The sequence below is a fragment of the Tamandua tetradactyla genome, chromosome 14 (assembly GCF_023851605.1).
Source record: "Tamandua tetradactyla isolate mTamTet1 chromosome 14, mTamTet1.pri, whole genome shotgun sequence".
NCBI lineage: Eukaryota > Metazoa > Chordata > Mammalia > Pilosa > Myrmecophagidae > Tamandua > Tamandua tetradactyla.
Window position 1 is genome coordinate 68603503 of NC_135340.1, and position 27478 is coordinate 68630980.

General features: G+C 36.8%; 1 protein-coding gene across 7 annotated transcripts in view; it reads right to left on the minus strand.

Annotated features, from left to right (window-relative positions):
• Positions 1-709: 709 nt before the first annotated feature.
• The window catches only part of WDR72 (WD repeat domain 72), a 243348-nt gene continuing 216579 nt past the window's right edge, over positions 710-27478 (minus strand). For all 7 annotated transcript variants that reach the window (XM_077127950.1, XM_077127948.1, XM_077127947.1 and 4 more), the window contains 2 exons: positions 8440-8544; positions 710-2864 (listed from right to left, as the gene is read on the minus strand). In XM_077127950.1, the coding sequence (XP_076984065.1) occupies positions 2809-2864; positions 8440-8544 (161 nt within the window). In that variant the 3' untranslated portion in view covers positions 710-2808. The remainder of the gene's footprint in view (positions 2865-8439; positions 8545-27478) is intronic.

Genomic DNA, 27478 nt, shown 5'->3' on the forward strand with positions numbered 1-27478 from the left:
ATTTAATAGTTAAAAAAACGATAATTTAATAATTCAATTATTTTAATGTGCCCTGTAAAGCTTGATGAAAAGAATATCTTTTCTAAAAGGATGTTCTTTTATATATAATTATAAAAGGTCTTTCAAGAAAATACAGAGCATTGGGAGGGAAATATATAAGGAAGGAAATCAAAATCACCCAGACGTGGCCATCTAGAGATAGAATGTTAATGTTTAGCAAACATTTTCCAGTCATTTTTCTAGCAGTACCTTAATTTAGTTTCTGAAATAGCAACAGAATGTGCAAGGCCTGAGGCTGCTTCTCTAATTATGTCTTTATAATATTGTCCTTTACATTGAAGTGTTTCACGGTTTTCAGATGGCTTTCTCTATACCACCTCCTAGAGCAGCTCTGGGGGAACCCCCATGAGGGAGGGAGGTCTCTGATGGATGAAGCAATGAGGCTCTGCAAAGCACAGCGAGACACTCTGCTGGGAAACACGGCAGTGGGGCCTCCACCTGCAAAAACAGATTCTTCGAGTAGGATAACCGTCCTCTGCAAACAGCCAACGGGTATTTTCACAGAGAATAAAAGAACCCAGGCTTGCGAATTTGAAAAGATGGTATTTCTTTGGTGTGAAATATATATAATCATAAGAATCACTAAACAAACAAACAAAAGGAAACAAGAGGATTTTATTCAATGAGTCATTTATTACAATGACAAGGAATAGGATGGATACAAACATGCTTGCTAATGTAATGACTCTACTTATCCCTGTTACCCAGGGCTAAGAGTGGAAAAGGACAAATACTTAATCAAGAGGCAGTCAACTTGAGTTTCTAGCTGTGCTACCAAATGGTTAGGATCACCACATGGTTAGTCCATTTAACTAGGTACAATTTGCTATTTTAAGTCTCCTCACAACAGAGATTACTGAAGCATGTTGAATATAAGTCAATATAAACAAGAGAAATCATCTCTAAACAGACTAGTAAATTTGTGTCATAAACACGCTTGTACATGATGTTAGGAAAGCATTATGTAAATACCTCTAAAACTCTCATTTTCAGAGATTGAATTTTGATAGTTAATAGTGTTGGTATGCAGAATTCATAATGACAAAAGGATTTTAATTAAAGTTATTTAAAATTCTTTTAATATTCTACCTAAGATATGATGCAAAAAACTTTAAAAATCTGATTATAGGATTATGACAGTTCTAATTTCAAATGGCTAGTGACATCCTAAAATACTTATCAGGGATTCACTACTGGTTTCCTTAGACCTGAAAATTGTTAATTAGGGCAACTTTTAAAACTTTCATTTTTCTTTGGAAAGGAAATAATTGGAAGTAGGTACAAAATAATTTTTAAATATACATACTGGATACATATCTTTAATACACATACAAGAACTTAGGCATCCAAATTAGTTGTAAGCATTAAAATTGCCCTTTTGCAGGGCTATTTACTTATTTCATATTTCCATCATTTAAAATGTTGTTGGTAGGCTCGCTTGTAAAGCCTTTAGAATCAATATATAAGATGCAAGAAAATACCATTCCATTGCTGAGCTTGCTATCTTCTTTGAAACTTGCTCCAAGTAGCTTTTGGCTACTTCCAAAGGTGGGAAAAAATATACACAGCCATTTTCAAAGGATAATGATTGTCCATAATTACTCATATTAGAAATGAAGTTCAACTCTTAAACATAATTTCAATAAATGACAAGGCAAAACATTTTAGGAAGTAAAGAACATTTACTTTTAATCTATTTTAAAGGAGTCACAAACATTTCATGTCTATATTATGATATATTCATTTCAGGTTAATCATTAATTAGAAGCTCTGTAAGGGTAGAGACCATGCTATTTCAAATGCACAGTTCTCTTCTCCAATCTCTTCATCTTCTCTGCCCTCTTGTCCCAGCACAGGGCCTGCTGTATGATGTTAGTGCTCAAAAGAAATGTCTGTTGAGTTGAAGTGACTTGCACTTCCCCATTTTAGATAGAGAGATGAGATAGAGATATAAACCATACATATGACATTATTTCCATTCTTCTGTGGACTAAACTATATATGTGTTTATAATATATGCACATAAATAATATTTTTGATGATTTTCTATAAATCCAGGAATTGTAGATATAAATCATGACAAATAAAATTCAGATCACTAAAGGCCTTAATAAATGAGCACTTTATGTCTGTCCCTATTTATATTGCTTCGCATATTTTAGTTTTAGAATTCCTGCTAGTCTAGTTTCTTTCTGGGAAAACTACAAGAGTTTATACTTTATAAGGATCAATTGTGATGTGTCATAAGTAGATTCCCCTTCTCCAGCTTACACTGAAATGGCCAACAAGATCAACATTTAGCCAAAGACATTATCTTTTATGACATAGGAAGTCCAAATTAACGAGAGTGCACAAGGTTGGTCCCTATTATATAGTGTATCACTTATTTGGGCTATTTGACAACAAAATGGGATGGGCTATTTGCTGACAACATTTAATTATTACATAATTCAGGAACTGAAAAGATGGAAGAAAATCTAAAAAAGGAGTACATTGATGTCTGAAGGCTGGCATTCCTCAGTGGAAATATTAACAGAAAAGTTAGAAGCAGGAATATAAAATGATTTAGACAATTACTTAAGTGAATTTGGGTAATTTTAATCAGTAATTGATTTCAATATGCCCTGGCTAAATTATTAGCAAATGGCATTGCAGCTTAATACTTAACTAATAACAACAGCGCCTATATTCAATGATAAACAAAGGGCATGTTTTGGGTTTCTCCAATTCCTATAGATGAGAGTCCACTTAGCACACCTTGCAGGAGCACACCATGGCTATCCATGAATGGTGTTTTGTCTCACCTAGCAAGAAAACAGATACTTGGGTTATATGATAAAATAAACAAAGAAAAAAAGAAAGGAATGCAGAGAGAGAAGGAAGGAGAAAGGGAGGGGGAAAGGAAAGAGGGAGGGAAAGAAGAAAAGAAGGAAGGAAGGGAGGGGAGGATTGCTTATAACTTCTATATTTCTTAACTATCACAAAAGGAAATGCCAACATAACATTCTTGTCATATAAATTATCAATGTCCCAGTTAAATACATTTCAATTGCTTATATTACTAATACAGGTAGATTTAAAAAAAATGTCAAGGACGATGAAAGCTTTCAACAAGATGTATTTTTTTGAATTTAGTAAATTTCTATAGATTGTTCTTAGAGAGATCCATGACTGCAGCTTTAGGGTTGAATTTCTTTTTTTTTGGAAGTTTTCCTAAACTTTATTGGCACTGAAATAGAAGAAGGGTTGAGCATAATCACCTCTAAAAAGAATTTTTAAAAAATCCTAAAAGCACACATAGAAAAACCAGCTTTGGGGTTGAATCTTATAATGTTAGTAGAAATATGGTTTGACTTATAGATTCAAGAACATTTATTTCTCATACTACTTGTACAATTATGGTTGTAATTGTGGGCTAAAAAAGTCACTTGGTTTAAATTAATTTGACTATCAAACTAATTTGAGCATCATGCCTTAGTTAATTATTTCTAAACACATTTATATTGAAGATGTGACCAAGCATATTAACTTCCACTCCTATTGGCAAAAATTCAAAGGGCGAATTCTTTGGCTTATTTAAACCAATACTATATATTAAGTATATAAGTATATACTTTATATATATACATATATATATATACGTATAAGTTTAGCCTACAATTCTATGTTCTTGGGTAAGTTATTAGATTGATGCTTAATTTTTTTTTCCTTTGGGCCAATTAAAAAATATTTATTTTGTCAAACATAATGAGAAGAACAGCTTAAATGTTTTTACTACTGAAATTATTCTTGCTTCCTCTAGAACACATTTTTTTAGCACTAACCATAAGAAGTGTGTTCCCAATGGCTATGATTGATGGGCTGCTCACATGTTCCACATTTTTTCTGCTTCATGCATCATCATCAGCCATCTCCTGCACTCCACTCCTGAATCTGTCCTACTTTCTGTTACCTGATTTTTGCTGGTGATTCATGAGCCAGAATAGTAAGGAAAAAAAAATCCACTTTGGTGTTCACAATGTAGTATGCCTTGGAAACTCTGTGAGAAAGCTAGTTTTGTTCATTAGATTCATGCAAATGTAATATCGATTGACAATGATGTATATAGATCTGCACATAATGTGCTAGACAGAAACAACTAAAATGTTCTATTAAGGGCAGAATGCATACTGATTATAAACTCCTTCAGAATGACATAAAAATTCTTATCTGAATGCATTTGTTTGGACTTCTAAGCTTTTGTCACCACTATTTTCAATTGAAGGTGCTTTTAAGTGCACTGCCTCTAGTGAACAAGGAAATAAAATTCTTAATTTTCTAAACCAACAAGGTGATAAAAGCTCAAAGACTCTCATTAATACTTGGAGTGAAACTGTGAATGTCACACTAAATTTTGTATCCTTATGAGTGCAAAGATGAGGGGCAATGGACAAAATTGTTCCTCTGGAGCAGGGGGTTTAAGCTTTAATCACTGCCTAGGAAACACTTAACAAGATGTTAACGGGCCAAAGACTAAACTGAACTACTTTTTGATAACATCTTTCAGACTCAGGAGGGACCAGGCCTTAAAGAGCCTAATGGCCCTAAAATCTCCAAAAAGCCAGCTGCAAGTTCACAATGTTGTCTCAGTGCTTCTATTACTAGACATCAAAGTTATTCCCAAAGGTTTCAGGAATGTATAAATGCCAGCGAAGAAGCAAGTAGACTTCACAGAGTCGAAGCCAGAAACTTCAATCTGGGATTCACCTGCGAGTCAAAACTCTTTGCTAATGAATTATTCCAAAGACAAGACCTCCAGATTCACTAGCAGGGTCAAAGTAACAGGAATGCTCTGGTCTGAAGCTGCTTTGCCAACCCTAATGGACTCCACAGGCTCTCACCTGGGTATACAGCTTGAACCCATAGAGAGATCACAATGACATGATGAATAAGGTAGAGTGCGCTAGAGACCAGGTAAGCAACCACGCCACAAGACATCCAATTTAGGACCTTTTGTAGACTCCAGCCCCTTTACAAATGGGTTCGCCCAGTCAATTTAGCACTAAAGAAGCAGTGGTGATGGTGTAGAACTAAACAATATATACACTAGGTTCAAATGTCATTATGTTCAAAGATAATCATTTTGCAAAATTTTACTGTTTCATACAAATTCTAAAATTTTGACTTTATTAATGGCATTTTAAAATTCTCTAACATTTAAAAAATATCAACTTCACCTTTTTTAAAAAATGTTATTTCTCTTTCCCTGTCCCTCTTGATCTCTGCACATGCAAATTAGTTGGTATTAGCAATATAAAGCTGTAAGTGCCAAAGTAAAATGATGTTTAGAGGATTTGCAAAAGAAAAGGCTTTACTCATAAAGGACCATATATGAGGCAATATTTTTGAACTGTGCTTGGGTGGGAAAATGATTTTTTGCTTTCATTTTCTATATGCTGTTCAAGAGACTGATCATTTCATTCAAAATGATATAATAAATATATTAGTCATTTAGCACTGCATAGATGAAACAACGTAAGGTCAATATCCATTAAAGCTTGAAGACTGACCACATTCAACTCTGTAACTGGAAGATTTCACATGTAGATAGAAATGTTCAAAGGAATTTTAAATGAGTGGTATATTGCAGGTGCAAATGTTAAGAATGATGCATTTAGATTTAATTGCACTTCTTTCCATATCACAAATATACTAATGTAATTATAGACTTAGCTACTGAAGCAACTCCACTGGAGTGTCCTAGAGCACACCATTTCAAAGCCCCAATTTTTTTCATTTCTCTTCTAACTAAGGTGGTTAAGTCTTTCCAAGAAACACCTCCTACACATAGTATATAGAGGTAATCAAAGGACCAAAATATCATGTTTATGGTTTTGGAGCCCCTGCGCTTGAGTGGCATGATATCTTGAAGTTCATTTTTGGCCACTGAAAAATGGACGGTCACATTTTCACAGTTCGAGAAAGTCCTGCTATGTCACCAAATCCATACAAGTAATACAAAACTTATCTTTCTTCATGTTGTTGTAAGAATTCTGCCTCTCAAATACACTCCCTCCTCAAAATCTTTCTTACTAAAGAAGCACCTCTGTCAGAAGTGTCTTAATTTCTTATCACAGAATTTTATCCACACAAGGAACAATAAATAATTCATGTTGCTGCCTCTTTGTTGTATGTCCCTGAACTGCACAGAGCTGGGAGGCTGACAGCTGTGTCAGGACAAGCACCAAAGATCTGACATGACAAGTGACTAACAAGTTTCTTTCAGTTCATAGTGAAAGAAGACAATGGCCCAAAGTGCAGAAAGAAATTCTGAAACAAAATAAAACTGCTTCTTTCTTTTTACCTAAGTGTTTGCTATGAGCTTATTTCCAACCCCCAAGCCCTGGTCATTTTATAGTCCTGCCCAGCCCCCTTTATTCCTCACACTCGCCTGGCCATTTACGCCTGGCCACGGATCAATATGAGCAATTCTTGGAGAAATACGATGTCTCCATGACAACCAAGCCACAAATTCTCAGTGGAAGGCAGTGAGACCAGTAGTGAACTCTCTAGAGGGTTCTGGGCCTATAAGGCAAGATGTCTTAAAATGCAGGAATGGACAGAGGAAAAAGCCAGAGTAATTCATTCTTTATTACCAGTTTAATGATGTCCGATGTACAGAACAGGACTCACTTTTTAAGTTCAGATTTTATATCAGATCAGCACTTGTATTTTTCCAACTTATCTTTCTTTTTCAATATATCCTTTTGTTTGTATCAATCAGCTAGTGTAGGTTAGGTTTTGAATCCTACCACTATTCCACTCCTATTAAGGGATGACTGGAATTCATTTTACTTTTGCAATGGTGTCAGCCTGATCTATTCTTACCAGAAACAGTGAACACTTAGATAAAGAAACAAAAATGAACAAACAAAAAAACTCGGCTCACTAACTGAGCTTCCTGACAAAGTGAGAGGAAACTGTTTACTAAGACGTTTAAAAAATGTAGTCAAAAGTGGGCAATTTTAGCCAAAACTAAACAGTGATTTTAAAATAATTTTTATTGTAGAAATGTAATGCCACCACTACTTTATTCCTTTTAGAATGAGAATGATTGACATTTGTTCTTTTAGGTGTTATGGCAAGGGCGGGATTAGCTGGCTGATTAAACACTTCTGTCCTTCTAAAGATGCCATTTCTCAGCAACATGGGCGCTGAGGCAGAAGGGTGGTTGAGATGGGTGCCCGGCGATGGCTCATCTTTGGAGGAACTTCGGTGTAGTGGAGGAGGCTGAAATGCAATGCCATCGCCACTGGGCCTATCGGGGTTCCCAGATGACTTAGGGGACCTGACATAGATTGCAGGCTGCACCTTTCACTGAAAATTAAATCTCAGCAGCTCTCCTCGGGGAAGGATCAGGGGACTGTTTGCAGCTGCCCCCTGTCAGCAGAGGCTACAAGATTTGGAAATCTCTTAACTAAGCTGACAGGCCACAGAGAGGATGAATCAAAAATATGATACATGGATCAGCACACAAAGATGCGAAAAGATAGTTGATAGCCGCCAGATGAAACAGGAAAGAAAAATATCAAGTGGGAGACATAAGGGGGGACGAGAGTTAACTCTTTCACTCAGGGTAATAAGGTGACTTCTAGCCCTGTATGGCTTTGTAGCGATCTAAGAAAGTCCCCCAACTTTTACAGTATTTTAAAATTAATTAGTTGTTATGACTAGCTGTGCTTCAAAGCAACACAAAGACAGAAACAAAAATCTACACTTACATGTTTCTGATTGGATCCTTCCAACACATTTCTGTCTATTCTTTTTAAAAACAGAATATAAATATAAGTAACTTTGACACGGGGAATTTTATTGTGTGAGGAGGGGCTACCTTTTCCTTTTGTTTTGTTTTGTTCTAAAGAGCTGACAACATCCATTATTGTCATGCTAAAATCCTCTCATCACAGATAGAGCCCTGCTTGTATTTAGAAAGGTAAACAGAATTGTAATGATGACAGTTTTCTTTTCTCGCAAATGCTCCACTTCCCCTGAGCTCTTCGTTAGATCCCATTATTTGAAATATCTAAAATGTTGCCATTTCTCCAGTTTTGAATCTCTGCCTCTATTAACCAGGTTAGGCTAAAATTGATGTTAATGAACTAACAGTGTCAGCTTCCCTTCTCAGTCATAAAGCCTTTGTGCTTCCTTGGACTGAATTCTTGATGAAAGAGGAGAAGATAACAGCCCCTCACTGTGACCCCTGGAGGTGACCATTGATTTGACAGTGCAGCTGCTAAGAGAAAACAGCATTACAATGTCCTCTCCCCACCCCCTTCCAAGGACCCCAAAGCTCTGTCAAATTTATCATTTTATACTTGACTATTTTTAAATGGCTTTCACCTGGACTCTCGGACTCTTCGAAGACACATCTGTCAGGCACATCCTCAGCATCTTGGAAGTTTGCCGAGTTTGAGTTGCTGTCATGCTTGACCAGACTGACTGGAGCTATTAAAAAAGAGAGACCAAAAAATAAAAAATAAAAATAAAAAAAAATAAAAGAGAGAGAGAGAGAGAGAGAGAGAGAGACTGAGAGAGCAATGAAAAAGTAGTAACAAGAACCAATAAACATTTCCTTTCAGTTCCACAGATCTTTCTGGGGACACACTATGTAAATACAAATAATAAATTGAAATAAAATGTATCCTCTAAGTATTTATTGGCAGACATGTAATTAGCTGAAAAATCTATAGATGTGACTTTATCTTAGAAGAAAAATAAGTTCTTGGCTTCGGCTTAAAAGCTACAAAGTAACAAAATGATCCCTTCAAAGTAGAAATCCTATTTTTAATGCATAAATCTAAAACAATGCAGTCAATTAATGGCAACAGACACCGAGAAAGGACCATCAGACTGGTCAATTAGAAAGACTAACTTAACACTGACACAGTGGTTCCTTCTATCACACAAGTCACAGCGGCTGAACACATAAGTATATATTTTGGCTCCCTTTATTAAATTAAAACTATGGTAATTAAAAAAGGTTACATTGAAAACAAGTCTCTTTTAAGAGTATAAAAATATGGAATGCATAAACTACATTGAAAATGATAAAAAGGAGGGTTGATATTTTGAATGTTAGGTCTATTGAGACATGAGTCTATTTCCCATGAAGACATTACCCCCATTAATTCTGTTTGGGAAACAAAGACTCAAGTTTCCGTATTCTTCTACAAGTTGTAATACCTGTATTAAATTATTATCTCTGTAAGTTACACAGCTCTGTATTGCATTGGTTCTAGGACCCTTTTGCCAGCAAAAGGCATTGTCTTCATGAAGGAACTCAGTGAATACAAAACAAAACAAAGGAAGGCTCCAAAATAAATTATGTTCCAGTTGCTTGTTTGAAGCCAAACACTATAAATATCCATACTATTGAGTACATGGGATTTTATCTATCAGAAGTTGCTCCAGTAAATGCTCTCACTGTCTCTTTATATCTTGATAACACATACATTACTTATAAACCATAAATTAACTATGCATTTATAAATCATACATTAAATACAATATGCTTATTGGCACAGGGGAGTGGGCCTGGTCACTGTTACTAAACCCCATCAGGAGACAAGAGAGCAGCACAAAGAAGCTGGAGACTGTGTCACGTCACACATTCACTGAGACCCAAAGCTGCACCAGCAGCTTTCACACCTCCCACGTGCCACCTCCTGTTTGAATGGAGTGTCCATAGCTTTGGTAACATGACCTAGGGACTACATATACATGTTTTTAAGAAGACTCGTAAAATAATTCTGGTCCAAATTCTCCCCCCAAACAGTCTCCCCAGGAATACACAGTACCTTTCCGTGCTATGGAAATGTGAAAATAGAGCTTGAACTCATTGCTTCTCTAAAATATTGGGTAACTGTGCTGGTTTGAAAGAATGTATGTACCCTAGAAAAGCCATGTTTTAATCCTAATCCCATTTTGTAAAGGTAGCTGTTTCTTCTAATCCCTATTCAGTATTGTATGCTTGATACTGTAATTAGATCATCTCCCTGGAGATGTGATTTAATCAAGAGTGGTTGTTAAACTGGCTTAGCTGGAGGTGCATCTCCACACATTTGGGTGGGTCTTGATTAGTTTCTGGAGTCCTATAAAAGAGGAAACATTTTGGAGAATAGGAGATTCGGAGAGAGGAGAATGACATAGCCAGGAGAAGCAGAGAGTCCATCAGAGAGTGACCTTTGGAAATGGAGAATGAAAACACCTCCCAGGGAGCTTCATGAAGAGAAGTCAGGAGAGAAAGCTAGCAGATGATGCTGTATTCGCCATATGCCTTTCCAGTTGAGAGAGGAACCCTGACCCTGTTCCCCATGTGCCTTCTCACTTGAGAGAGAAACCCTGAACTTCATCGGCCTTCTTGAACCAAGGTATCTTTTCCTGGATGCCTTTGATTGGACATTTCTATAGACTTGCTTTAATTGGGCCATTATCTCAGCCTTAGAACTGTAAGCTAGCAATTTATTAAATTCCCCTTTTTAAAAGCCATTCTGTTTCTGGTTTATTGTATTCTGACAACTAGCAAACTAGAACAGTAACAAAATATGAAAAAGATATATGTCTGGAAACCTTATTTCAAATGAGTAAACCCAAATTTTCATTTTGTACATCTGAACTTTCTGAAAAAAGTATGGAGGTAGTGACCACGTCTACTTCACGCATCACTGTGAGTCCAGCATGCAATCAGGCCTGAGCCAATGAAGGTATTCTCTAAGGATTTGTGGAATGAACAAGTGAATAAAGTAAAGGTACCATGCCAGGTGTCCTACTGATCCATGAGGATATGTGCTTTGAATTATCTTTCCACTAGATCTGTTCAGTTTCTTGTTTAGGCCTATTTGAGACCAAGGATGCACATATGTGGCATGGTTTAGTCAATGACTTGGAAGGAGGATAACTACACAGAGAAAAGCTCAGGGCCTTTTATATTGTACAGTCTATGTAGTTAGTGATATATAACTGCCTTTAATTTCATTTTCCTTGGCTTATGTCCTGTTAATCGATTATTTTAAAATTCATAGATGTTTGTGAAATGTTTAAGTGAGATAGTTAAATGCACCAAAGTTGCAGAACACTATTGTATTGGTTAAGATTTCCTGGCCCAGTTTAATAACTTTTATCTGTATACATCTCATTTGTCAATTTCCTGTGACATTTACACTAGCGTTTAAAAGAGGGAAAGAACCATGCAGGTAAATTTCTTATAGCCTTTCCGCAAATGTATTTCATTTGTCATTCCATAATGACACTTTCTTTCATAATTTAAAACTTTCATTTATTCATTTCTCCAACAAATATTTATCTCAAGTGCCACCTATTTGGAAGACTCTGTCTCAAAGAGGAAGAGGATATGGTATTAGAACTACAACGCATAGCTACAAAGCTGTTTCTAGATACAATAACCCCAGGAAAGTGAAAGAAGTTAGATGTAGTTTCAGCCTCATGATTATCACTAAACAAACACTAGTAGATACCATGCAGCTATTTTTGTCGCTGGCTCTGATTTCTGAGGGTATGGTGTATTTGTGTAAGCATGGTGGTTCTGGGGGAAGTGGTGTAGAGGATTGTTCTTCAGATGTTTTGCTTAGTTACCGTTTACCTTCCCACTCTGGAATGGTACAAGATTTGTCATTTTTACTGGGTAGTTTATAGAGCATCCAATTAAACTAACCATAGAAGATATTCCTACCTGCCAATTGGGAACAGACATGGGAGAGTTTAATTACTACTATTCTCCTTTTTTTTTTTCATCTGATAGGTTAATCCCTACAATTGTGCTTTTGGGTGTTTCCCGTAGTATTTCATCATTAAACTCTCACATGAGTGTGACCAAAACTTCTCTAATGAATCATTTCAAAAATGATGAAATCAACAAATATTGATCTAGTGCTTATTATGGGTAGAGCTCTGTGCTGGGCTGGGTGAAGGGTAAAAAATTGATGGTACATTTAATGAACCCTCATACAACTTGTGCTCTTGTTGAAGTAAAGGATAAAGTAACTAGCTGGAGCAGAAGAGGCGACATTCCAAGAGTCGCATGGCCTTTAGGAGTGCAGAGAATTTCCCTGCAAGAAGGTGGTCCAGATGCAAAATCTGAATTGGACCTCCTTGAGTGGGAATCTGGAAAGCCTAAAGGGAACCCATTTGAAGCAAAAGAAAAGGTGAACCCAGGCATGGCCAAAGAAATACATTAGCCTAGTGCCACTAATGTATTTGTTAACAGAATGTTACTGTCTATTTTGGTATATGTATTTTAATGAATTCTCTTTACATTCGTCTTTGAGCTTTTCCTGAACAGCTGTTGTGGCTAATTCTTCTCACCTGTAGAGGTTAGCTATAATCAGGCTTTTCCCCCTTGTCCTAGATAGTCAATAATTTGATCTTTCCTAATGGTGAGCCCATTTATCACAGTAAGTTGTCCTTTCACCATACACATTGACTTTTATTCATCAATACTAAACTCCATTTGTAGCTCATTACTAAAGTTCTTGTATAATTTCAGTAGTTTTTGAAGGTGCATTTTAGAGCTTGGCAGAAAGATACTTTTGACATCAATAAGAGTGCAAATGTTTGCTAGGCTCATCCTTATGACTTAAGATCAACTGTTTATTTTTCGTTAATGGATTCTGAAATAGCCAACATTTGGGGGTGGGGGCAAAATAGACAAACCCTTCTTAACAGTTCCTCTACTGAAAGATGTAAGACTGTTCCATCTACTCATCACACATTCAAAGTATTGACAACTGGAAGACCACGCTTCTAGATTTCTTTACAATATCTTCAGGAGCTAGAGAGAGGTAGAAGTCTGTGTCCTTTGCATGCATGTGCCTGACTTTGGTGTTTTTAATTATAAGAGTAATTCTTCTAATTACTGATTGCATATGTAGAATGGAATGATTTCTAAATGTTGTGTTAGTTAATTTTTTTTACTCATCACACATTCAAAGTATTGACAACTGGAAGACCACGCTTCTAGATTTCTTTACAATATCTTCAGAAGCTAGAGAGAGGTAGAAGTCTGTGTCCTTTGCATGCATGTGCCTGACTTTGGTGTTTTTAATTATAAGAGTAATTCTTCTAATTACTGATTGCATATGTAGAATGGAATGATTTCTAAATGTTGTGTTAGTTAATTTTTTTTTAATTAATAAAAAAAAAAAGAGTAATTCTTCTAGATCCTAGCCAGCTGAATGGCTCAGCTCAAAGCAATATGATATTGGTAGCTTTTAAACTAAATTCAAGAATACCCTAAGAGAAACCCAGAAGACTACATGAGGCAGACCTTGTATAAGGACTTAATGTCCAAAAAATTGCAGTGACAAGGTCATCTGTTCTCGGTGGGAATGCTCCTCCATTGCTCCCTCAATTTTGGTTTCAGTCATCTTCTAAATTTCCTTCCTTCCTCTTCTCATCATTTCCTGACTGGTGATGTTAGCTGTTAAACATGACTATGCCTAGGCCACAAACATCTCCAAGAAATACCCACCCACCGCCAAAAGAAAGTCCATTGGGAAAACAACTCCATTCACTTCCACAAACAGCAGCTGACTCTTCTGAGGTCAGCCACTATTCTGGTACAAATAAAGCCTGTGTTAAAAATCCATATTTACAGTGTGAGTAAAATTCTGCAGCTCTAAGTAATGTTTTTAATATGATGACTTACGAATGTTTTCAAAACAGATCCCTATCCATCATACACCATGGGCTTTTGGGGAAGTAATAGAGATATTTATAGGAAATTCATCAATAAATAGATAAAACCATTTGAAATGTTGTTCGACTAAAATGGAATAAAACACTGCAGCAGCAGATAAAACTCAGATAAAAATCTTAATCCCATTTTATGCAATGGTGTAAAAATGACGTACAGATTGCAGAGGTCAGGAAACAGTAGAAGTAAATACTAATGTTATATTAACAGATGACAAAAGACAGCAATACATTTTAAATTAGAGGAAGTCATAATCAGCCAAGTACCTTAAATGAACTTCAAATTTGTAAACAAGGAGGATGTCATTTGAAGCGATCCCAAATTTAGTTTACAAAGTGGCTTCTCACTGCACAGATGTCTTATCGGGAAAACCTATCTAGCTAAAGAGCTGTGTATATATTACCCCTACTTTAAGAGTATCTACTGAGATAATCAAGCGAGAGGACTTCCTGATTATATTTGAATAGCAATAGCTACATCCTGCATCAGACTTCAGGCTCACCCTTTCTTCAACGTGGATTGGAAATTAAAAAAAAAAAAGAATTAAATAAGATATCTAATGCCTCTTCATAACTAAGTAATAATATTTTAATAGTCCAAATTCAGGAAAATTAGTTAACACTGGATTTATATGGGTTTGCCATCCTCATGCAGTTGTAATCTGACATGAATATTATTTTCTGGGTGGCATTTTTGAGTATGAATTGGTTTAGGGATGATATAATTATCAAATGATAAAAAGTTATTTTGACATCCTTAACTAGATGTATAGAATTGATTATATTATTTTAAAATTATTTTTTGTTTGGGTTTTCCAAATAAGGATGTGTGTGTGTTTATACATTTTTATATGCACATACATATATGTCTATAGAAGTATGACTAGATAATCCAACTATTTGGAGGAAGACAAATACAAATGAGGAAGAGGTTTTGATTGATTACTGAATCTTTTAAAATAGTACTTTCTTCCTCGCAAATATAGACAGTTTGTTATTACCAAGAATGTTTGAGCAATAGGCTGCACTGGTAAGGCTGATAAATGAGCAAATACTAATTATCCGTAAGCCTAGTGTGAGGCACAAGGCTGGCAATCGAAAGTACTATCAAATGACTAATGACTAAGTAAAAAACAAACAAATAAACAAACAAAACAATGGTTCTTTTCACTTGCAGGTTCAAGGAAAAACCTCAAGGTCAGCTCAAACTTACATAAACATGCCTAAAATCTATTATAATGCCATCAGACAGTTTGCATAAAGGAGGATCCTCTATCTGCCTTACTTCTGAATAGAAAATAAATTTACTCATGATTTAGCACCCAAACATACACATTAATTGAAAGCAACAGAAATATAAACAATTTCATTATAGAAACATTCTTCTTGGTTCTCAGGGAGGGACTATGTACTGGGAAAAAACTCAAGTAATAGGACCCAGAAGATCTGGTATCCAATCCCCTCCCTGATTCTAACCAGCATTGTGACCTTGAGCAGGTTATTTTATTTGCTGACCTCTGGTTTTTTCACTGATAAAATGAGAGAAAGGGGAGTTGAAATATATAACCTCTCAAAGCCCCTCTAGATCTGAGATGCAAATATACTGACAGTCAAGAATTCAAGACCAACCAATTACTCATTAGATCATTGACCAGGATACCAAAAGGGTAAGAGCCTACTATACTGGCCTTGAAAATAACGACGACTTTTGAGGCCCATTATGAATGAAGTAAGATTGGTTTCTTCCTATAGTGGTGATGTCTGATTTGACTGAGGGAAAGAGGAAATCAGGGTAGCTGAAGAGACAAGTTTGGAACGATATAATCCTAGGGTGAGCCATCTCTATGGAAGGTGATCAGAAAAGAACTGAGGCTATAGTTGGGTACTCCGAAATGAATTCCTGGTCAAAGAAAAGCATCCACTGGATGTTTACAAATGGAGAACAAAATTCTTTAAAAGCACAACTTTTAAAAAATAAGCTATACCTTAGTCTTTAGAATCACATAGATGATATCAATTTCCTTAACAACCTCCCCACCAATTAATAGGTCAAATGTGAACTTCAGTACAAGATGAATCATCCTAAATTAAATTAGTTTGGATCCATGTAATAACTGCCAGCAGAGTAGAAAAGCATTGGCCTCCAAATTAGATGGTCCGAGTTAGGGTTAGGTTGCATGAGCCTATCTGAGGATTGGCACTTTCCTAGTTTTAGTTTCCTAGGCACAAAGAGCTGCTCAATTATTATTTGTGGAATGGATGGATAGGGTTAGGAAGAGGTGTCATACTTCTATGGAATCGTTCTTGCCTTCTTAAGTCAAGTCTCTTAACAGGAGAAGTGATATAGTCCCAACTCTTGATTTTGTTTCTGTATGTAAAGATAGGAGCCCAAGAAGGCATTCTGCCTTAACCAACCCTGGCATAAAAACCAGGGTTTTTAATCAAATTATATAAACTCCAGACTGAGACACACAAATTGGGATGTAGGAGGAAGAAAGGACAAAAAGAGAAAATGTTTAGGTTGGAAAGTGGGAAAGCAGAATAACAGGGAATGAGGCAACTATTTCTGCCTTTTCTGCTGCATTTTCTCATCCCAACCAGGATAGCTCTCAGAGTTATTGATGAGAAGTTTGCCTAGTTTTCTTTATGGGGGGTTAGACTACTCCTTTAGGGTACAATTTCCTTGATACGCAGTGTTCCAAGACTGAGGGGTGGTGAGTAGGTAAGCAGGTACATTTTCTTTTTTACTTCAAATCAGAATACTTCCCATAACATTGGTGTTGAGTATTACTGAGCAAATTCAGAGTGTTTGGGTAGAAATAATTCAGGGAATCATTACTTATTATTATTTTCTTATATTTACCTATCATTTGGTAAAGAAGAGAATTTTTACATCGAAGAAGCAAGGTGGTTAAATCAGCAAGGTCAAACCCAGCATTCTATGTTAAACCATAGAGATAATTAGTCAAGACAAAGGCAGAAGGAGCATCTTATTTGAAAAGCCCCTTCATCACTAAAAGGAACTGTAGGTGACAACTGAGTTCTAACGTTTCAAAAATTAACTCTTACATGCTTCATATAATTTCGGTTCTGCAAAAGTCATTTAAGTTTCCTCATAAGGACTCTAATTTCATGATAACATGAAATGCATTAATTTTACTGTTCAGAAGCTCAAGAAAACGCTAATTTAAAAGCAGCAATAGATTCCCAAGGAGAAAATAAACAGATCCCCATATACCGATAAACCACAGAACAGTCAGTAAAGGGAGACTCTAAGAAGAATTCATGGTGAACTTCCCAGCTTGAATTTGAAAGTTTAGAAGGTCAAGAAAACAAGAGACCCATCCTTGTGGGAAGATGGCAGAGTAGGTAGCTCCGGGATTCAGTTCTTTTACCAGAGCAACTATTAAACAGGCAGGAATCATCTAAAACAACTGTTTGAAACTCCAGAAGTCAGTAAAACACAGAACAGCATGCAGGGAAGAGTGGAAGGCAGGAGCTGGTAAATTATAGCAAAGACCAATAAATTGCTTTCTAGGTGGCAGTGGTAAATGACACTCATTCTCCACTCTTGTGATAGGTCACTTGTGGGTCCAGCCCCTGACTAGTTTGCCGGTCAGAGAAAGGGACATAAAAATCCTCTTCCCTACCCCTGATACTATCTCAAACATAAGAACTCCCAAGTCAATAGGCCAAGCCCTTGATCTTGAGGCTTGCTCTTGTGAAACCTATTTCTGTAATGGAGAAGCTAACACTACCTATAATTATGCCTAAGGGTACTTCCAGAAAACCTCTTTTGTAGCTCAGATGTGGCCTCTCTCTCTCTCTCTAAGTCCAACTCTGCAATTGAAATCATTACCCTTTCCCCTACATGAGACATGGCATCCAGGGGTGAAAGGCTCCCTGGCAATGTGACATTTATTCCCAGGGATGAGCCTGGCCCTGGCACAATGGGATCAACCATGCCTTCCTGACAAAAAGGAGGAAAATTAATGTAATAAAATAAGGTATCAGTGGCTAGAGTGCAAACAGAGTTGAGAGGCTATTCTAGAGCAACTCTTACACTAGTTTCAGCTAGATATTATTAATTATCATGATTTACCAAACTCTAACCAAAACCATTCCTATCAACCCTAATAAAGGTCTTTATTTGAGATTCTACAAAAATTTCCAGAAAACCACAACTTCCACATGGGTTCCTAGGCCAGATAAGTCCTGAAAGCCAGAGGGGCCAGCCTCTCCAGAACATTAATTAGCTCCATCCCTTATCCCATATTATCAACAGTCTCTTCCAACATGAAAAAGTTAAAATGGGCATAATCCAAATAGCCCTAAAGATTGGGAGAAGGATCAAAGGAGAAGGAGAAGTTATGACAGAAAGATAGAATTTAACAAATGAGTATGATTGCTGAATCCTTATATTGATGTTTCGTTCAGTCTCCAGTATCTTGGAGCAGCCAGAAGGAAAAATCTAAAATTGTGAAATTGTAACCCATACCAAATTCTGAAATCTGTTCTATAATTAATTGTTAGAACACACTTTGAAATTTATTGCTTTTTTGTATATATCTTATATTTTACAATAAAAATATGTTAAAAAAAATTCTCTTCTCCAACATCAGGGGTGGGCACTACTGATTGCTGAGCACAGCTTTTGAATAGTAACTTCAGATCTCTGGGGACCCAGTTAGGAGGGTGGCCATTGTTCCAACCTACCGCAGATAAAAGTGGCAGCGAGGGAGTATTATGGAAGGTAGGCTTCCTCAGGGCAGTGGGGCACAAGTTCAAGGGCAGCATTTGTGGGCATGTCAAGAAAGCTCAGATGCATACTATAGGGAGGAGGGGAGCCAAGATGGTGGCTTAGTGAGGTGTAGGATTTAGTTCATCCTCCAGAGCAGCTAGTAAATAGCCAGGAACACTACAGAACAACTGCTGGGGCCACATCAGTGACCGGACACACAGTGTATCTCAGTCTGGACAAGCTGGACCAGCTGTGAGCCCATCTAGAACTGTGAGTTCCCCAAGCTGCAGCAGCCAGCACCCTTTCCCTACAGGCTGCTTCCCAGAGGAGAAAGGAAAGAGACTTTACCAGCAGCAGGGGCTGAGCGTGACCAAGCTCCAACTGCAGAATTAATTCACAAATTCTGACTACTAAAAATAGGTCCTCAGCTCAGCTGAACCCTGAGTCAAAGCTGAGGTTGCTGGGTTTTGCCCTGGTGCAAAGGGGGCAGGGCTCATGGAAAAAGAAAAAACAAAAACAGACGTTTTTTGGATTGGACAGCACAAAATACTTGAAAGGGTCTGGGCCCTGGAGGAAAAGAGGGAGCACACAGGACCTGAAGATACACAAAGCAATGTACCAACTTTAGCTCTTAATTAGCAAATCCGAGGAATGGGGGACCTGCTCTGAAAAGAATTTCTTTTCCTTTTCTTTTTTGAGGCTGTTTTTCTATGGCTTGGCTCCTGTTTGGATACAGCTGCTGGGCTTCTCAGGTTCCAACTGCCCCAGGCATGGGCAGAATTAAGCTTGTTTGAGAGGTTGTCTGGAGGCTGTGCCTTCCCTAAGAGAGGGGTAGGGCCCAGCCCAGGTGGAATCCCTCCCTCAAGGAATTCAGACCTCAGGGTCTGGAAAACTGAAGCAATTAAACCCAGCCTGCAACCTCTCCTCTGTCTCAATCACATCCCAGCAGGCGGAGTCTGCTGAACTTAAAGATACCACATCACCTTATGCTGGTGGGATCTGCAGGCAGACAAGCACCATATACTGGGCAGGATAGGAAAAACACAGAGTCCAAAGGCTTCATAGGAAAGTTTCAACCTGCTAGTTCTCACCATCAGGGAAAACTGATGCAGGTGACTCTTTCCTCCTGAGAGGAGGACAGTTTGGCCTGGGAAATCTGAGTAGGGTCTATAATACCTAAGTAGAACTCCTTAAGGGGAAAAAAGGCACTATATAGGCAGGGCAAGAAACAAGAAAACAAAAACTGGAAAAAAAAATTCTGATCTGTTAAACAAAACATAAGCTAGTGGCCTAGAATAAGTTGAACTGAATGTCAAAGAACAGATAGACAACAAAGTCATCCAGGAAGAAAATCCTAGGTAAAAAAAAAAGTGAAAACAATCTCCAGATTAAACTAATTAAGGGAATTAAATGCCTAGATGCCAGCAAAAAATAATGAATCATACTAGGAAAATTGAAGATATGGCCCAGTCAAAGGAACAAACCAACAATTCAAATGAGATGTAGGAGTTGAACTATCAATTTGGAATGTTAGGACAGACATGGAAAACCTCATCAAAAATCAAATCAATGAACTGAGGGAGGATATAAAGAAGGCAAGAAATGACCAAAAAGAAGAAATCAAAAGTATGAAAAAACAAATTGCAGAACTAGTGGGAATAAAAGGTGCAGTAGAAGAGATGAAAAACAATGGAAACCTACAGTGTTAGATTTCAAGATGCAGAAGATAGGATTAGTGAACTGGAGGACAGGACATCTGAAATCTGATAAGCAAAAGAAAATATGGGGAAAACAATGGAAAAATATGAGCAGGGACTCAGGGAACTAAATAACAACATGAAGTGCACAAATATATGTGTTGTGGTGTCCCAGAAGGAGAAGAGAAGGGAAAAGGAGGAGAAATACTAATGGATGAAATTACGACTGAACATTTCCCAACTCTTAAGAAAGACTTAAAATTACAGATCCAAGAAGTGCAGCATACCCCAAACAGAATAGATCCAAAAAAGACGTACCCCAAGACATTTATTAATCAGAATGTCAGATGTCAAAAGGAAAGAGAGAATCTTGAAAGCAGCAAAAAAGAAGCAATCCATTACATAGAAGGGAAGCCCAATGAGACTATGTACACATTTCTCAGCAGAAACCATGGAGGTGAGAAGACAATAGCATGATATATTTAAGATACTAAAAGAGAAAAACTGCGAACTAAAAATTCTACATCCAACAAAACCGTCCTTCAAAAATGAGGAGGAAAGTAAAACATTTTCAGACAAAAAAAACCACTGAGACAATTTGTGACCAAGAGACTGGCTCTGCAAGAAATACTAAAGGGAGCATTAGAGACAGATAGAAAAAACAGGAGAGAGAGGTGTGAAAAACAGTGTAGAAATGAAGACTATCAGTAAAGGTAAAAAGAAGAAAAATTAGATACAACATATAAAATCCAAAAGGCAAAGTGGTAGAAGAAAGTATTGCCCTTACAGTAATAACATTAGATGTTAATGTATTAAACTCTCCAATCAAAAGACATAGACTAGCAGAATGGATTAAAAAACAGGACCCATCTATATGCTGTCTACAGGAGATGCATTTTAACCCAAGGATAAACATAGGTTGAAAGTAAAAGGTTGGGAAAAGATATTTCATGCAAACAACAATCAGAAAAAAGCAGGAGTAGCTATATTAATGCCCAACAAATTAGACTTCAAATGTAAAACAATTAAAAGAGACAAAGAAGGACACTATGTATTAATAAAAGGAACAATTCAACAAGAAAACATAACAATCATAGATATTTATGCACTGAGCCAGAGTGCTCCAAAACACATGATGCAAACACTGAAAAGAGAAATAGACACATCTACCATAATAACTGGAGTCTTCAATTCCCCACTCTCATCAATGGACAGAACATCTAGACAGAGGATCAATAAAGAAACAGAGAATTTGAATAATACAATAAATGAGCTAGACATAACAGACATTTATAGAATATTACACCCCACAAAGCAGGATACACCTTTTTCTCAAGTGCTCATGGATTATTCTCAAGGATAGACCATATGTTGGGGCAAAAAGCAAGTCTCAATAAATTAAAAAAGACTGAAATCATACAAAATACTTTCTCAGATCATAAAGGAATGAAGGTGGAAATCAATAATAGGCAGAGGACCAGAAAATTCACAAATATATGGAGGCTAAACAACACACTCTAAAACAACCAGTGGGTCAAGGAAGAAATTACAAGAGAAATCAATAAATATCTAGACACAAATGAAAATGAAAACACAACATATAAAATTTTATGGGAAGCAGCAAAGGCAGTGCTAAGAGGGAAATTTATTGGCCTAAATGCCTATATCTAAAAAAAAAAAAAAAAAAGAAAGAGCAAAAGTTGAGGAATTAACTGTCCACTTGGAAGAACTAGAGAAAGATCAGCAAACTAACTCCAAAGCAAGCAAAAGGAAAGAAATAATGAAGATTAGAGCAGAAATAAATGAAATTTAGAACGTGAAAACAATCGAGAAAATCAACAAAACCAGCAGTTGGTTCTATGAGAAAAGTCAATAAGATTGATGGACCCTTACTGAGGTTGAAAAAAGAAGAAGAGAAAGGATGCAAATAAATGAAATCAGAAATGGAAGAGGAGACATAACTACTGACCCTACTGAAATAAAGGAGGTAATGAGAGGATACTATGAACAACTTTATGCTAATAAACTAGACAATGTAGATGAAATGGACAACTTCCTAGAAAGGCATGAACAACCAACATTGACTCGAGAAGAAATAGACGACCTCAGCAAACCAATCACAAGCAAAGAAATTGAATTAGTCATTAAGAAGCACCTCAAAAAGAAAAATCCGGGACCAAATGGCTTCACATGTGAATTCTACTAAACATTCAAGAAAGAATTAGTACCAATCCTGCTCAAACTCTTCAAAAAAAATGCAGAGGCAGGAAGGCTACCTAACTCATTCTATGAAGCCAACATCACCCTCATACCAAAGCCAGACAAAGATATTACAAGAAAAGAAAATCACAGGCCAATCTCTCTAATGAATATAGATCCAAAAATCCTCAACAAAATTCTTGCAAATCGAATCCAGCAGCACATTAAAAGAATTATACACCATGACTAAGTAGGATTCATCCCAGATATGCAAGGATGGCTCAACATAAGAAAGTCAATTAATGTAATACACCATATCAACAAATCAAAGCAGAAAAACCAGATGATCATCTCAATTGATGCAGAAAAGGCATCTGACAAAATTCAACATCCTTTCTTGCTGAAAATGCTTCAAAGGATAGGAATAGAAGGGAACTTCCTCAACATGATAAAGGAAATATATGAAAAACCCACAGCTAACATCGTCTTCAATGGGAAAAACTGACAACTTTCCTCCTAAGATCAGGAACAAGACAAGGATGTCAACTAACACCATTGTTATTCAACATTGTGTTGGAAGTTCTAGCCAGAGCATTTAGGCAAGAAAAAGAAATAGAATGGCATCAAAATTGGAATGGAAGAAGTAAAATTCTCACTGTTTGCAGATGATATGATACTATATGTCAAAAACCTGGAAAAATCCAAAGCAAAAGTACTAGAGCTAATAAATGAGTACAGCAAAGTGGCAGGTTACAAGATCAACACTCAAATATCTGTAATGTTTTTATACACTAGTAATGAACAATCTGAGGGGAAAATTAAGAAAAAAATTCCATTTACAATTGCAACTAAAACAATAAAATATTTGGGAATAAATTTAACTAAGGATATAAAAGACTTATACAAAGAAAACTACAAGAAATTGCTAAAAGAAATCACAGAAGACTTAAATAAATGGAAGGGCATACCATATTCATGGATTGGAAGACTAAATATAGTTAAGATGTCAATGCTACCTATATTGATTTATAGATTCAATGCAATATCAATTAAAATCCCAAAAACTTACTTTGCAGAAATAGAAAACAAATAAACAAATTTATCTGGAAGGGCAGGGTGCCCCAAATAGCTGAAAGTATCCTGAGAAAGAAAAATGAAGTCGGAGATCTCACACTACCTGACTTTAATGCGTATTACGAAGTGACAGTGGTCAAAACAGCATGGTACTAGATATACTGACCAATGGAGTCAAATAGAATGTTTAGATACAGATCTTCTCATCTATGGACAATTGATCTTTGATAACGCAGTCAAGCCAGCTCACCTGGGAGAGAACAGTCTCTTCAATAAATGGTGCCTAGAGAACTGGATATCCACATGCAAAAGAATGAAAGAGGACCCATATCTTACACCCTATACAAAAATTAACTCAAAATGGATCAAAGACCTAAACATTAGATCTAAGACCATAAGACTTTTAGAAGAAAATATAGGGAAATATCTTATAAATCTTATAAATCTTATAAGAGAAGGCAGTTTCCTAGATCTTAAACCCAAAGCATGAGCATTGAAGAAAGAAAGAAAGAAGTGGGAACTCCTCAAAATTAAACACTTTTGAACATCAAAGAACTTTGTCAAGAAAGTAAAAAGACAGTGTACACAATGGGAGACAATATTTGGAAATGATATATCAGATAAGGGTCTATTATCCAGAGTATATAAAAAGATTGCTCAACTCAACAACAAAAAGACAGACAATCCAATTACAAAATGGGCAAAAGACTTGAACAGACACTTCCCAGAAGAGGAAATACAAATGGCTAAAAGGCTCATGAAAAGATGTTCAACTTCCCTGGCTATTAGGGAAACGAAAATCACAACCACAATGAGATATCATCTCATTCCCACTAGGATGGCCATTATCAATAAAACAGAAAACGACAAGTGCTGGAGAGGATATGGAGAAAGAGGCACACTTATCCACGGCTGGTGGGAATGTAACACGGTACTGCTGTGGAAGGGAGTTTGGCGGTTCCTCAGGAAGCTAAGTATAGAATTGCCATAAGATCTGGCAATACCATTGCTAGGTATCTACTCAGAGGACATGAGGGCAAGGACACAAACAGACATTTGCACACTAATGTTTATAGCAGTATTATTTACAATTGCCAAAAGATGGAAAAAACCAAAATGTCCATCAACAGATGAGTGGTTAAACAAGCTGTGGTATATACATATGATGAAATATTATGCAGGTGTAAGACAGAATAAAGTAATGAAGTATGTAGCAATATGGATGAACCTTGAGGACATTATGCTGAGTGAGATTAGCCAGAAATAAAAGGATAAATACTTTATGGACTCACTGATATCAACTAAAATTAGTGAATGAACTTGGAGAATTTCAGTTAAAAACAGAGACCATCAGGAGATAGAAATAGGGTCGATATTGGGTAATTGGAGCTGAAGGGATTCAGATTTTGCAACAGAACCCATTGTAAAAATGCAGAAATGGATAGCACAATACTACCTAACTGTAATACAATAATGTTAGTACACTGAATGAAACTGAAGGTGAGAATGATAGAGGGAGAAGGCCTGTGGCACAAATAGGATCAGAAGGAAAGATAGATGATAAAGACTGAGATGGTATAATCTAGGAATGCCTAGAGTGTATAATGATAGTGACTAAATGTGCAAATTTAGAAATGTTTTTGCATGAGGAAGAACAAAGGAATCTCAATATTGCAAGCTGTCGAAAATAGATGTTAATTCATATTTTAAAACTTAAATTTATCTTTGAGATTAAAGCAAAAAATGTTTATTTGGTACAAAATTTATATTTTGACTAGTGCATTTCCAAATATAACTTATGCGGACAGTTCAATTGAACACCGTTAAGTACATGGAACCTTGATTAGGGCATGAGCTTTTGTAGATTTGTCCAGAGTGATGCCTCGATAAATCCCAGACTGATTTGAACAGTGAATAAAAAAGTATTTGCAAACTTCCCTTGGGGGAATGGCAAGAAAGGGGGGAAATTCAATTTCCCATGTGGAGAATTCCTGATATTCTCACAAGCAGTGGGGACAACCAAAGCAATAGGCTAAGCCCTCAATCTTGGGGTTTGTTCACATGAAACTTATCCCCACAAAGGATAGGCTAAGCCTACTTAAAATTAGGCCTAAGAGTCACCCCCAGAGAACCTCTTTTGTTGTTCAGATGTGGCCTCTCTCTCTCAGCCAACATGACAAGCAAACTCACTGCCCTCCCCCTCTCTATGTGGCACATAACTCCCAGGGATGTAAACCTTCCTGGAAACGTGGGACAGAAATCCTAGAATGAGCTAGGACTCAGCATCAAGGGATTGAGAAAATCTTCTTGACCAAAAGGCAGAAGAGAGAAATGAGACAAAATAAAGTGTCAATGGCTGAGAGATTTCAAACAAAGTTAGAGGTTATCCTGAAGGTTATTCTTATGCATTATATAGATATCATCTTTTTAGTTAAGGTATATTGGAGAGGCTGGAGGGAAGTGCCTGAAAGTGTAGAGCTGTGCTCCATCCAGTGGCCATGTTTCTTGAAGATGACTGTATAATGATATAGCTTTCACAATGTGACTGTGTGATTGTGAAGATCTTGTGTCTGATGGTCCTTTTATCTACTGTATGGACAGATGAGTAAAATGTGGATTAAAAATAAATAAATACTAGGGGGAACAAATGTTAAAATAAATTTAGTAGACTGAAAAAAAAGGAAGCTCAGCTTTGGGGAGCTGAGGAAAAAGATCCTGGTGGCCTTCTTGACCCTGCCCCAGACCTCTTTAGAGCCAGTCTCACACCTCCTTTGTGGGTCCCTGGTCCAGTTTTGAGTGGGAAACTCCTCTCCAGCAAGCTCTCCTCCCAGAATTTGCCTTCCAGATGAAAACAGCTTGAGACAAACACAGCTAAGACCCTGAACACCACATTCTCCTCGGGCAGACCTTGCTGATAGGAGGGCTGACAACTCAAGAAAATATCTGTCCTATCACCAGCTGTCTATAAAATCAAAAGACAGACATCTCAGGGAATAAATCCAAGAGTTAACATTCTAAAATATTAAAATTTACTGTGTGGACAAAAGAGTACATAACAAATGAAGAAGCAGGAAATGATGGCCCATCCAGAGGAAGAGGATAAAAAGTCCAGAAAACACCAATGAAGAAGACCAGAATGTTGACAAACCAAACAAAGACTTCAAATATAAAAAATCTTAAAAATGCTCAAGGAGATTAATGGAAATACAGAGAAAGGACTTAAGGATATCAGGAAAACAATGAATGAGCAATAAGAGAATCTTACAGTAAAAAGAAAAATCTCGAGTGAAGAGATATAAATTTTTAAAAGGAATCAAACAGAACTACTGGAGTTGAAGACCACAGTAAGTGAAATGAAAAATTCCCAGGAGGGTTCAAGAACAGATTGGAGCAAGAAGAAGGAAAAATAGGAAAACTTGAAGACAAGACAATTAAATGAGTCAGGCTGAGGAGCAGAAAGAAAGAATTACAAAGCACAAAAGTAGACTAAGAATTGTCTTAGCTGGGATGATCAAAACAGAGTGCTATTATATACATTATGGGAATCACAGAAAAATAAGAAAGAGAGAAAGGGGCAGAAGGAATATTCAAAGAAATAATGATAGAGAGCATCCCAAACTTAGCAATAGACATGACTCTGCATATCCAAGAAACCCAGACAAAACCAAACAGGATAAACACGAAGAAAATTATAACCTTTCCTATACTGATCACAGCAACGAATGCAAAGTATGAGGAGAGAGTTTTGAGCTGCCAAAGAAGAGAAATATATTGTGTACAAGACAATCCCAATTAAGTTGAGTACTGATTTCTCATCAGACACCATGGAAGCAAAAAGGCAGTGGGTTGAAATACTTAAAGTGCTGAAAGAAAACAACTGCAAGCCAAAAATTTTATATCAGGTGAGACTTTCAAAAATGCGGGAGAGATGAAGTCATTCCCAGATAAACCAAAGCTA